The sequence below is a fragment of the Gastrolobium bilobum genome, unplaced genomic scaffold, assembly GCF_033153095.1.
Source record: "Gastrolobium bilobum isolate Gb01-03AN ecotype WA unplaced genomic scaffold, APGP_CSIRO_Gbil_v1 utg8041, whole genome shotgun sequence".
Lineage (NCBI taxonomy): Eukaryota > Viridiplantae > Streptophyta > Magnoliopsida > Fabales > Fabaceae > Gastrolobium > Gastrolobium bilobum.
In genome coordinates this window covers 681,781-695,913 of record NW_026897652.1, presented here as the reverse complement: position 1 = coordinate 695,913, position 14,133 = coordinate 681,781, and the positions used below count along the sequence as shown (strand labels likewise).

Here is a 14,133-nt window from a genome sequence, read left to right as displayed (position 1 = left end):
GTTTACGATGTTTTCTGGCGTTGAGTGTAGTGGTGTGGTTCATTTTCAAACTACTGTATAGGTTACAACCCCTCTAGAGAAAAGAAAGAAAAATTATTAATATGTGCTTTAAGAGCAATTTAGCACTAGAATAGCATAAGCTGGGTGTTCGTTTCGTTTAGCATAATTTTTAAGGATTTCTTTTTTACAAAAATTCTTAATAAATACAAAATTAATTAATTAATTACACACGCTAAGAAAAGGAATCACCCTGCTGACTGCTGTGTATGTTCAACTAACACGTTCATCATAATATAGCTAATAAGGAAATGGCTCGTTTGGGTTCTTCTCAAAATCAACTGACCGGTGATTATTTGGAATTTATCCTTGAGTTAAGATTTTTTTCCGAGGGAAAAATTATATTTATTTTAAAAATTCTAATTAAAATAAAAAATCATTTAATTAAATAAAATACTCATAATATATTAATTATGATATAATATAATATAAATATAAATATTCAAATCAATTGGATTGATTACAAAATATTTTTTTTATACATTGATATTCATCTTTAGAGAGATATTAAATATATTGGAGATTGTCTAAAAAATAAAATAAATTTTATCATGTTAATTTTCAAATCTTAGATCTATTCTTTCTATCTTATTTATTTATCATATATTGATATTTGATTAGGAATCAAATTTATTTGAGATTTGTTAGAAAATAAAACTAATTTTATCATGTCTATATCTATTTTTTATCCAATTTTTAAACATTCAAATTCGATTATTCTTATCTTATATATATATATATATCAATTATTATATATTTATATTTAGATAAACATAAAATATATTTGAGATTGACTAAAAAATAAAACTAACTTAACTTTATTATGTTTAAATTTATTTTCTACACATTTTTTTGTTCTATATTTTTTAAAATATATTTCATATGTTTTAAACTAATTCAAACAAAAATTATCTTTTATCAAAATTAGAGAAAAACGTAATATATAACTCTTGTAAAAATACTATAAGTAGGGTCAAATATGGTTACTTAAATTTTTAATCAGTATTTCTTAAATTAAGTATTTCTTTTTTATCTTTTTTCAATCTCTTCATAATTTTGATTTGAGTTCATCTACCACCATCCCTAATTAATTGATATTGATTTCTTAAATTAAGTGTAAAAGTAAAGGACAAATCAAGAACGGGGATCATTGTGTCCATACTTTGTGGGACACAACTAGAACTTGCTGGTGAATAGCACCGTTAAAGTTCCCCTCCGTTTGTTAATTGAGAAGAACCTTCGACTTTCTTTCTTCCAATAGACGAGACTAAAATAGAATTATTTCTGTTTAACCGAAGAAGTTACACGAAAATTCATATTACTGTTTAAAACACAAGCATAATGATGGTAGTTTGGATTTAGGTTGTGCATCAGACGAATAAATATGTGGTGTTACTATTGCACCGAAGATTCAGTACATTCTACCAATAAAAATATTACATGTCAGCTAAAGTTTTTTTTTTTTGTCAAAATTTTTTTCTCTCTATAATGTGTAATGCTCTCATTAGTAAAATGCACTGAATCTTGGTGCAAGAGTAACACAAAAGATTTATTTGTCAATTGTACCCGATCCAATCCAGCTGATTCTGTGCTGTCCATCAAGGGAAAGACACCTCGCCGGATATACTAGTGCTATGATTGTTTGAACCTATCTATGGTATCTATAATATAGGTGAATATTACGAAAATTTGTTATAAATATTCTCGTCTAGAATTTTTTTCTATTATTCTTTTTGTTCAATTTTTCAGAAAAAAAAACTTTAATTGATACCACGTCTTTCAGAATAATATTTATGTAAAAAAAATTAGCATTGCTCTAAGAAAAGTGCATATATTAAACCCCTGACCTATAAAACATTTACAAATAAAGGAATGTTCCTTAATTATTATGAAACTCTTTTAGTAAAAAAAACTCAAAAATAATGACACTCCAGTGAGTTGTTCTTTTCATAAAAATTATTATTTTTAATATTCTTTTAAATTCATTGATTACGCCACTAATTCGATTTGAGTCAATTAGGAGCACTGGTTAACCTAAACAACCGCTTACTTTAATCCACGTATTTGGTGGTTTAATTTGTTATGCTTGGTTAGAGAATAACGTGATCTGTTCTCGTTAACCATTTCGCAAATTTTATCCTTCAGATATAGCAGCACCCTTGCACCATCATATGATTTGATAAAATGTTTTTTTAAAGAAAGAGTAAATTTATATAATAATGCTTTGAGAGGTGATTAATATTAATGTTAGAATAAATATTACTTTGGTAAATAATTAATTACCTTATAACTGTTAGTTTGGATAAATATATAGCACGTTTTATAATAAGTTTGAATTCATTATGATAATATTGTTTAGAAAAAAAGAAGAGCAAAATTATATAGATTATTTTTTTCATAAATAAAATACTTAATATGTCAGTATTAACGAAATAAAATCTTTTATATTATGTATACAACTAAACATTGTTAAAAGTAAATAAAATAAAACTGACTTATATAGTTTCAAAATTTTAAATATAATATTTTCTATTATACTTTTTGAAAATATTAATATATTTAAATTAATCTATCTATGTTTTGAAAAATCAAATCAAAATAATCTGATAAGCTTTTATAAAGTAAAAAATAGCTCTGTGTTGTAATATTATGAATTTTACATGGGGATGACTATTAGAATATAAGGGATTTATGTAATCTTTTGTTTGCCTATGACTTTTGATATGAAATGTAACCATTATATTAATATTGTATTAAAGTGTACTTACTCATGTACCCAAAAGAAAAATGTACTTACTCCCTTTATTGTAAGATATGATGACTGACTTCATGAGTTAGTGATATTTTCATCACATATACTTTCGCAAATCGCAAGTGCTGATACTTTTGTCTTCATATTTTTTCTCTTTCCACTTTCTATTCTCTGTTTTCCTCCTTTCAATTTATAACACTCTGATTAATTCTTTTATGTATGTTAAACCAACGTAAGAATTATACCTTAATTAAGATTACTTTTATTACTTAGTTTTGACTAACATAAAATTGAAATTATAAAAAATATAAAATTAGCTAATTCAAAACGTAGTAAATATTTATTGAAATACCCCTAAGAAAATATACTAATAACATAGAATTACCTTGTGAAGAACTTAAAATAGGACCTAAATTAGATTGTTAGAAATTGGTATTAACTCTCTCTTTTTTCAAAAGAAAAAATGTTTTTAATATTTAATATTACGCTGGTACATTAAACGAGTTTCATGGTCAAGACACCTCACCGGATATACTAGTGCTATAATTGTTTGAACCTATCTATGGTATCTGGCGCAACCGGATCGCGATGTGATGGCAAAAGATTGAATGGTTAAAAAATAATGGAGTCGCCACCAAGATTTATTTGGAAAAATATTGGAAAAATCTTTTTGTTTGAGAAAACTGGTCTTTGAAATAGAAAAATGGATTCGGGAGTCGATTACGAGTAGGAAAGGTATTAGCACCCTACACCGTCCGTTTAAAAAACGGTTACCTTATATTAATTGTGCAAATTATTGATAAAATTTAAATATTTATTTCACCTCAAAGAATTGAACTAAATTGATTAAGAAAACAAAACTAATTTTTGAAAATTTATGTTTGTGCTTGACGGGAAGGGTCCCGCTCCGACGTATCCCTTGGTACTAGGGGTGTTCGCGGTTTGGATTGGATCGGTTTTGAAAGCAAAAGTCATCCTATCCAATCCTTTCGGTTTGATCATGTAATCATCCATTCGGTTTGGATTTTTTTCAAATCCGATCCGACCCAATCCAATTTTTTTCGGTTTGGATTTGATCAGTTTTCGATATTTTGAAAATCCTAAAATTTGTTTCATGGTTATTGTGCAAATAGCATCTTTTGTAGGCTTTGAAATTTTTTTTTTTGAAATACAAAAGTATCAGTAAACCATAATATAGTCTTTTTTTTATTTTTGGCAATAAGATATGAAGCTCCTCACAGATAAAATTTTGTTGATGAGATATGACTAGGTTTTTTCTTGAGTTTAGTTGATGGATTAATGAGTCTTGTGTGTTTAGAAATTTTTTGACTATGATTGGGGAAAGACCCAAGTAGGTAGAGGAAAATTAATATATTGGATCGGTTTGGATTGGATCGATTTTCATCAACCCATCCGAAAATCGATCCAATCCAATTAAAATTTGCGGTTTTTTTTCGGTTCTCGATTTTTCGGTTTTCGGTTTATTTGATTTTCGATTTTTCGGTTCGGTCATCGCGATTTGAATCGATTTGGATCGGTTGATGAACACCCTACTCGGTACAATAGGGAACTCAAAGCTACGTCGTTTTGTAGAAAATGTTTGTGTGTTGATTGATTTTAATTTTTGAAATAGTTTATTTTAAAGAAAATCATTGGAAAGTTTTGACTTTGATGATATATATTTATTTCAATAATTTTTATTTTTATTATTGTAAATTTTACAATAAATTTTGAATTATCAAGCCGTTACGGCTAAAATGATTCAAAAGATTATGGGATTAACAAGCTGTCTCAACTCAGCTAATCCTTCTAAAAATAGATTTGACCTTATTATTTTTTTATTATAAATTTTGAATCATCAAGCCGTCACGGTTAAAATGATTCAAAAGATTATGGAATTAACAAACTGTCTCAACTCAGCTAATCCTTTTCTTAAAAATAGATCTGATGTTATTATTTTTTATTATAAATTTTATAATAAATTTTGAATCACCAAGCTGTCACGGCTAAAATGATTCAAAAGATTACGGGATTAACAAATCGTCACGATTAAATTATCTTCGAAGATGGATGACCATACATCCAGTGCCGGACCCAGAAGAAATTGTTTATGTCTGCACATTTAGCGGTGGGGGTTCGAGGGCAACGCCCCCGAAATTTTTTTTGTAAAGACAGTTTAGATTAACGCTTTATGTACAAAGTTATGAACTCGCTCATAATCTAGTTGCTTCTATAACAAACTGCAGACAATAATTTGACCAATCATTTTTCCTTCTAAATCTTACCAATCCTCCAAAACAAATATGAGAATATACTTCAATACATCCATACATCATCGTTCTATTTTATAGTGGTGAATAAAAAAGTTAACGCTACCGGTACAAAAGACAAGCGAAATCACAGTGAAGGTCTCCTCTGTAGAGATTAACTTATTTGAGAATATCAGACGTGCAATCAATCATCTCTTTTCATAAAAATGAAAAAGAAAATAAAGGATGAAGAGAGCATGAGAATGGGTACGTGACAAGGGAGGAAGAATATGTTTTCTCTCTAATCAATTTGTATTGCTAAGTTTTTTTAATCATTTTTGTACGTTGCTACGTTGCTAACTAATATAAGAGTAAATACTATTTTTGGTCACTAACAAAAAATTCAGTCTCACTTTAATCCTTTACAAAAAAAATTTGTGACTTGGTCCCTATGAAATTCAAAGTGAACACATTTTTGTCTTTTTGAGTGACTAATGTGGGTCTTTTTAAATTTGTGAGGGACCACGATTTTAACTAAATTAATCTATTTTGAATTTTTTAGAAATCTTGAGACTAATTTTTTTTATAAGAAAATAAAGTGAGGACCGTATCTTTTATTAAAGACTTAAAATGATATTTATTCCTCATATAAATATTGAATCAAGTAAAAAAACAAAACAAAAGTCATAATATTCATGTCCGCACTTGCGTACATGTGCTACAACATGCTTCCGTCACTGCATACATCAATGTTTAAAATCATTGGATGGATTTAAATTAAAACTCTATTGATTTATTTTTCATATTTTTATTTTATTCTTTTTATTTATTTTTTATATTTTTTGTTTTAACATCAAGAGAGAAGGCTACCTAATCTACCAGAAAGAAAAAACAAAAACGAAAGCTGATGCTGTAGATAATCACAGCATTCCTTTTTTTTTATGAATTTTAAAATTTTCTCTAAAGTAAACAACTTGTCAACATCATGATATCTTATTTTTATAGCTAGACCGGCTTGATTGAAATGAGGATACTAAAGAGATACGTAAAGATGAATTAATCACATACTGAGAATTTGATAACATAAAGGGCCATGACAAAAAAAAACCTTCTTTTCCAAAAACTAATTGGCGCAAACCCACACTAATGAACATTAAAAAATAATTAATTGAAATATTTGGGCAATCAGAGTAAGAACTAGGTAAGCAGTAGAAATTTTTATTTTTTTATTTTTTATATTGTTTATTTTTTGTAATCTTCTATCTTTTATCTAATTCTATCCTAATTAAGTATTTATTATTTCTCTTTTTTTTCTTATTATTTTTTTTACTTTAAAATTTTATAGTCTAACTAAATTTATTTTAACCTTAACAGATCACACCTAATCTAATAAAAAAGAAAAGGAACTCACCCGATAACAGTGCTCTTGTTTCTAAGTTTTTTTTTTTTTTTTTTTTTTTTCTTTTAAAACATTCACCTTAAGTAGTTTAGGCCTACATAATATGCATGTAATAGTCCATTATCCAATATTTGGGTGCCAAAATTTGGATGGCCACGAATCCACAATATTTTCGGCTATGTTCCAACTGACAAACATACATAGTAGTTAATAATAAATAATAGGAAACAAAGAGAGAGAGAAAAGAACTATTATAATGATAAATACAACTAAGATATCATGAAAGTGAACAAGACCTGTAGCGTTTTAAAAAAAAGAAGAAAAAAAGAAGGATGAAGTGCTCTGTTACCAGTATGCAAGAATTTCAAGAAGGATGGAAGAGTGGGTATATCCTTTCTACCTCCTCTCTTGCTTTTTTGGCCTCCTCCCCTATTCTTGATGGTTCTCCCCTCTTCTTTATAATCCGGTGTATCTGCCTATGTGCCTGCAGTGCTGCCACAATTGTATAATACAGTCCTTTAATTTTTTGTGTGCAGAGATGCCACTTTGACTATCCCATCTTGGTGTTGATCTCAAAAGCTCTTTTCTGTCTTCTCATTTTTTCCAGTATCTATTTGCAGCTTCAGCATTGAAGGTTTTTGTCTTACTAACTGGTTACTTTGATCTCTGTACAGAAGATTTGTCGTTGTCCTTCTCTTTTCTGTGCAATATTACTTGTTGCTTTTTTTTTTTTTTTTCTTTTTGAATAATAATAAAATTTTATTAAATGAATCAGAAATAAATAAATATAAAAGGACAAATATTAGTGTTTACAGTATCTATAATATAGGTGAATGACTGAATATTACGAAAATTTGTTATAAATGTTCTTGTCTAGAATTTTTTTCTATTATTCTTTTTGTTCCATTTTTCTGAAAAAAAAAATTCAATTGATACCACGTCTTTCAGAATAATATTTATGTAAAAAAAATTAACATTGCTCTAAGAAAAGTGCATATATTAAACCCCTGACCTATAAAACATCTACACATAAAGGAATATTCCCTAATTATTATGAAACTCTTTTAGTAAAAAAAACTCAAAAATAATGACGCTCCGGTGAGTTGTTCTTTTCATAAAAATTATTATTTTTAATATTATTTTTAATTCATTGATTACGCCACTAATTCGATTTGAGTCAATTAGGAGCACTGGTTAACCTAAACAACCCCTTACTTTAATCCACGTATTTGGTGGTTTAATTTGTTATGCTTGGTTAGAGAATAACGTGATCTGTTCTCGTTAACCATTTCGCAAATTTTATCCTTCAGATATAGCAACACCCTTGCACCATCATATGATTTGATAAAATTTTTTTTTTTAAAGAAAGAGTAAATTTATATAATAATGCTTTGAGGGTGATTAATATTAATGTTAGAACAAATATTACTTTAGTAAATAACTAATTACCTTATGACTGCTAGTTTGGATAAATATATAGCACGTTTTATAATAAGTTTGAATTCATTATTGATAATATTGTTTAGAAAAAAAGAAGAGCAAAATTATATAGATTATTTTTTGGGAGGAGATAAGTTATCTCATGTCATAAAGACAAATTTGTGGGTTCCACCACCTGAAAAAATAAAAAGAAAAGGAAAGAAAAAGGTGGCACAGTTATCGAAGAATGTGTAGGAGGAAAAACTTATTTCATGTAGCATGAGAATAGTTTTTTCCTTATTTTTTTCATAAATAAAATACTTAATATGTCAGTATTAATGAAATAAATTCTTTTATATTATCTATACAACTAAATATTGTTAAAAGTAAATAAAATAAAACTAACTTATATAGTTTCAAAATTTTAGATATAATATTTTCTATTATACTTTTTGAAAATTGTAATATATTTAAATTAATCTATCTATGTTTTGAAAAATCAAATCAAAATATTCTGATAAGCTTTTATAAAGTAAAAAAATAGCTCTGCGTTGTAATATATAAATTGTACATGGGGATGACTATTAGAATATAAGGGGTTTATGTAATTTTTTGTTTGCCTATTACTTTTGATATGAAATGTAACCATTATATTAATGTTGTATTAAAGTGCACTTACTCCCTTTGTTGATGTATAGTCCTATGCAATAACATGACTTATATGAAAGATATGATGATGACTGAATTCATAAGTTAGTGATATTTTCACATATACTTTCGCAAATCGCAGGTGCTGATACTTTTGTCTTCATATTTTTTCTCTCTCTACTTTCTATTCTCTGTTTTCCTCCTTTCATTTTACAACACTCTGATTAATTCTTTTATGTATGCTAAACCAACGTAAGAATTATACCTTAAGATTACTTTTATTACTTATTTTTTACTAACATAAAATTGAAATTATAAAAAATATAAATTTAGCTAATTCATAACGTAGTCAATATTTATTGAAATACCCCTAAGAAAATATACTAATAACATAGAATTATATTGTGAAGTACTTAAAATAGGACCTAAATTAGATTGTTGGAAATTGGTATTTAACTCTCTCTTTTCAAAAAAAAAAATGTTTTTGATATTTAATATTACGCTGGCACATTAAAGGAGTTTCATGGTCAAGATAGTGAGGATATGATTTAATAGATTATTATATCATTCTTTTATCCATTTGGTGAACAAACACGATATGATAAGTTTATCATGTTTGTTCGTTTTATCCACTTGTTTTTCAAAACGCATCTTTGTACTAATCTCCCATGAACTTTGTTGGGGAGGTGACGATCAGCCTTGTCACCCGCCAACCTCCACTACCACCTATTTCCCACCTTTACGGCACCCATGCTACCACCGGTGATCAACTAGCCACAACCATTACTACCAGCCATTACCATAAGCTACTAGTCGTCACTATCATGACTATCATCGGATACTATCACCCTTAACCACCATTGCCAGGGGTGACTGCTGACATCGCCGCCGCCACCATTATTTTTGTCGGCCACCCCTCAATTGCCATCACCGCACAAACCACCACCACCAGTTAGATACCACCTCGACCCACCGCCATTGTCTTCAGTGAGCCACCATGATTGTCACTGGCCACAGCCAGTGCCCCCATCACCCCCTTTCCACAACCACCTTGGGCCATCGCCACTGGTCACTATCACTATACATTAACCGCACTAATATTGATAATAATTTTATAAAACTTAAAAAAAATTATTTGGTGAGAATATAATTTTTGTTTTTTTGAAAATATTTATAAGTTATTTATATATTTTATTTTATATTATGACTTTTATTATAAGAAGTAATATGTAAATAAGTAAAAAAAAAAAAAGCATTGAAAATATTAATTTTAAAATCATATGAAATTATGTTTAAAAATGACATTTTTATCTATTTATATCATATCATGATATTATATGATTCACCTCAGATAACAAATAAGATAACATTGTGTTATCATATTGTTTATCTAGTGCACATCAAAGTGTCAAAAAGAGAATAAGATATAAACTATTATTTTCATATCATTTCCTACTCTTATCTATCTCTTCTATCCTATCTTATCCACCAAATTGATACTAAAAAGATTATTGATCTCAAACCTATTTAACATTTAGTCACTTGTATTTTTAAAAAGTATTCTAGAGTTAAACACATGCAACTAGTTTACCAGCACCATTTTAGTTCAGCTCTTCTTTTCCACTAGAAATGATAAACAATACTCTAATCTGTCTTGCGATTTGAATTAGATTAAGAAGAATAAGGTGGAACTAAAGTCGGGGAAGAAAATCACTTTCGAAAACATTTTTTGTTGTTGTAATTATGTATTTTTAAAATTTAGAATACGTGTGTGATTATATTAAAGTGATATAATATAAAAATTATTGATGATTTATCACTTAGGAGTTTAAGCCGTTGAGTTGACTCGGTTGCTTATCATAGTATTAAAACTTTCGTGATCCCATATCACAAGTTCGATTCTCATTATGCAATATTCACCTCTCAAGTTCAAAGCCATACATGAGGGAGTATAATAGGTGACATATTAAGTTGTTGAGTTAAATTGATTATTTATGATTTTGCTTAATTTCTGTTACGTATAACCTCCACTGCCACCTCTACGGCACCCACATAATTGATTCAGGGAGGGTGAACAGAGGCGTTGTAAAATCAAGAGACCCTGTCAAGTATGAGTGCAAATTAAGATTTTTGACTCGTCTGGTAAAATATTTACTATAAGGATATGTTATTTTATCTATTTTTTTATTCCTATCTTATTTACAATTCTTCAATATCATTAGATTAGAATATTAAGAGGGGAAAAATAATAAAGATTAATTGAAATTCTAATTTAAAAATAATACATAAGGTACACATAAAAAAAAAAAATCGAATAATCTATCCATTATAATAACACGTCGATAACTAACCATTAATATATCTTTTTAATGATAAAAATTGGTGCACTTAATCATTAAAATGAATCTCTTGTCAAGAGCCTAATCCAAATAAATCGTTGAGGATCCGTTCATCTTGTCTACTAACTTGTATGATTGAATTCTGACCGTTATATGAATAATTAAAGTTAAAATTAAGAGATTACCAAAAAAAAAAAAAAAGTTAAAATTAAGAGATTATTTTTTTTCATGTTGTAGAAAATAAAATTATCTCCTACATATACATAAAAGTGTGTGGAACCCATATTATTATTTTATTTCTCTTATTTTCTTTTTTTTTTCAAAGTAATCATCTTACATATTTTTATGTGTATGTAAGAATTAAAATTATATCTTATAACATAAAAAATATTAATCCCTAAAAATATTCATACCATCATCTAACAATATATTATTATAGTACTTAAAAGATTTAATATTTCATATATTATTAAATTTATTATATAATATGATAATATATCGTTACATAACAGCATAAAATAATTTTAGTATTATATTATACATAAACTAAATTCAACTAGGATGTCTTCGTGAATTCCCACTCACTCGAGCTTCCTACGGCTCATTCCAATGGAGAAGCGCCAAGCATCAAGTAATGGGTCAGGGATTAAGCGTGCGAAGCCCCACTGAATTGAGTGAGCCCAATAAGGTGTGCACTTTGGTTCATACCCAATTACACGTATTGCGGCTCTAGCATAACCCTCTGCTGTTGGTACGAATAAAGAGTCTCTCTTAATAGCGGCTACCTTTGACACCATATTCGTTGCAACGTACAATGGTACCTTAATCATCATCAATATTAATTATGTTGCATGAATCAATTAAAATAAAAAATTAAATTAATTAATTTTTAAATGAAAAAAGATAAATATATCTCAAACTGTTTAAGAAATATTTATATATATATATATATATATGAAAAATATTTTCTTCATTTAAAAAAAATATATTTCTCCTATTAGTGACTCATTGATTGATTTGTTTAAATTAAATTAATATAAAATATATAAATATAAATAATAACATGACCTTTTTTATTATTGCCTTTGGGGTTTAAAGTTTTAATACCATGATTTACTTCGAATCTGATTAGTCACGAAATAAAAAATAATAACACCGGTTGAACCGATTAAGAATCTGATTTTTATTTAATTCGTCCAATAATTTGATTCTCGATTTAATTGGTCCGACCAGTTGGGTAGGCCGATTTTAATAACAGTGGTTCAAATTCTTTACCATTTAAATTTTAATTAAGGGTTTATTTTTTTTAAATTACTTTAGTTAATTTTATCTAATGTTTACCAAAATGATGTCATTTTAAAGCGAAAATCATGATATATTTGTAATTTTAATTTTTTTTAGAGTTATCATAGTCTTTATCATTCTAATTTTTTAATTTTTCAATCTTAAAACGACGTCGTTTTGATAAACATTAGATAAAATTGTCTAAAATAACATTAGATACTTTTTTCTCTTTAATTAAATTTGAAACTGAACAAAATAAATTAATATAATAATCGTACAAACAAAACACTGTATCTACCTGACATTGCACGTGGATCCCATATTGTTTATACTCAACGTACAGAGAACTTGATAACTGATCCACGTAACTGCATGTTTCCCTCGTTAAGTCAAAGGAAGAAAAAAAAATAGTAAGAATAATGAATTTAGTTGAACATAGTTATGATTTATATATTTTTAATAAATAAAGATAAATATTCTCTTTAAAAACTTTAGAAAAAAAATCAGAATTCGACATATAAATAATAACAAATTAGGAAGAAATCATTTAAGAAGCCTAAGTCAAGTGATGTTAAATCTTTTTAGAACGACTCTAATTTAATCAAATTAATTTAGCGGAAAAACCAAAGTGTTACTTTTTCGCAAATTTTTTATCCAAATAGAACGTGAATCAGTACTTTTTATATACTGCATGCAACGAAGTTTGCTATATCAAATTTTGTTCGCCAATAATTTTGTGACACGTGTCATACTTTCACATAAAAAAGATAATTGAACTAAGTTCGTTATCCGTGGTAACGAATTTTGTATGCAGTATGGCCACGTGTTACAAAATTATAGGTGACGAAGTTCGCAACTAAGACGCGTGTCACTCTAATAAAATATACCGTTTACATGATATTTGGATAAAAAATTTATCAAAAAATAGCACTTTAATAGATGTTCCTAATTTAGTCCCTTAAAAATATAAATGATATTAATCTAATTATTTGAATTGACATTACTTAATTATTTAATCATAAAAGTGATATTGTATAGCTCAGGATTAATTATTGAGCATGAAGAAGGGGATAAAAAAGATAGAAAGCTTACGCTTTTGTAGCAGCGTAGATTGTATAGAGAGGATGCGAAGGAACAACCACCGCAGCACCCGAACCAATATTAACGATTGCACCTTTTTTCCTTTGAATCATCCCAGGTAAAACAGCTTTTGTTACTCTTGTCGTACCTTCAATGTTCACTCTAACAATCTTCGTCCACACCTTCTCCTCCACCTCATCAAAGAACATCGCCCTAGGGTACGTGATCCCCACGTTGTTGATCAAAATCCCAAGATCCAAATATTTGGTCGCCTCTGCTATTCGCCGGAGACCCACCGACAAGTCGCCGGAAAAGTCCATCTTGATGATCTCGGTGCGTATACCAGGGTGTTTTGCATGGATTTCACCGGCAACTTTTTGAAGCTTTTCGGAGCTTCTGCTCACAAGAACAAGGTTGAGCCCTCTCTGAGCTAATTGAAAAGCCAAGGCTTTTCCGATGCCGTCGGTGGCTCCGGTGACCAGAGCCCATGAACCATAGCTTCTGATAAGGTCTTTCTCAGATCTGAAACACGTGTTGAAGATCCATGTGACAAGTGAAACGAGGTATTTGAGTGTAATGATTAAACCGAGGCACAAGATGATAACAACTGAAAGGTACAGGTACTGGCCACTCCCGTAGCATGCTACCCGTAACATCTTTCTTTTCAAAATTATGAAGTGTCTTTGTATTTTGGGATTGTAGCTTGCGACAGTGAGGAATGGGCTATAAATATTGTCACAGACTCACAGATGCTATGCCACACTCACATGCATATTACAGGAGGTTGAGAATTTTAACAGATATTAATGAATATGAGTCGAATGAAAATTCGAATGCCTAACATACCATAAATAGATAATTCGTACACCTAATTTTTATAGCAAATTTATTAATTGATAAAGTATT

The 14,133-nt window shown here is 28.5% G+C and overlaps 1 protein-coding gene across 1 annotated transcript; it reads right to left on the bottom strand.

The window, feature by feature from the left end:
• Positions 1 to 11,444: 11,444 nt before the first annotated feature.
• LOC133309061 (very-long-chain 3-oxoacyl-CoA reductase-like protein At1g24470) lies at positions 11,445 to 13,883 on the bottom strand. The gene is made up of 3 exons (XM_061509799.1): positions 13,240 to 13,883; positions 12,446 to 12,515; positions 11,445 to 11,684 (listed from the first exon to the last, which is right to left on the bottom strand). The coding sequence occupies exons 1-3, from the start codon at positions 13,881 to 13,883 to the stop codon at positions 11,445 to 11,447; spliced, it is 954 nt and encodes a 317-aa protein (XP_061365783.1).
• Positions 13,884 to 14,133: the final 250 nt, after the last annotated feature.

What these genes read in the sequence shown, in the direction of transcription:
- LOC133309061 (XM_061509799.1), bottom strand. Translation starts at nt 13,883, where the DNA reads ATGTTACGGGTAGCATGCTACGGGAGTGGCCAGTACCTGTACCTTTCA. An exon ending in ATCTACGCTGCTACAAAAGC is followed by an intron (nt 12,516 to 13,239) that starts GTAAGCTTTCTA and finishes GGAAACATGCAG; the next exon opens with TTACGTGGATCAGTTATCAA. An exon ending in GGATCCACGTGCAATGTCAG is followed by an intron (nt 11,685 to 12,445) that starts GTAGATACAGTG and finishes ATGATGATTAAG; the next exon opens with GTACCATTGTACGTTGCAAC.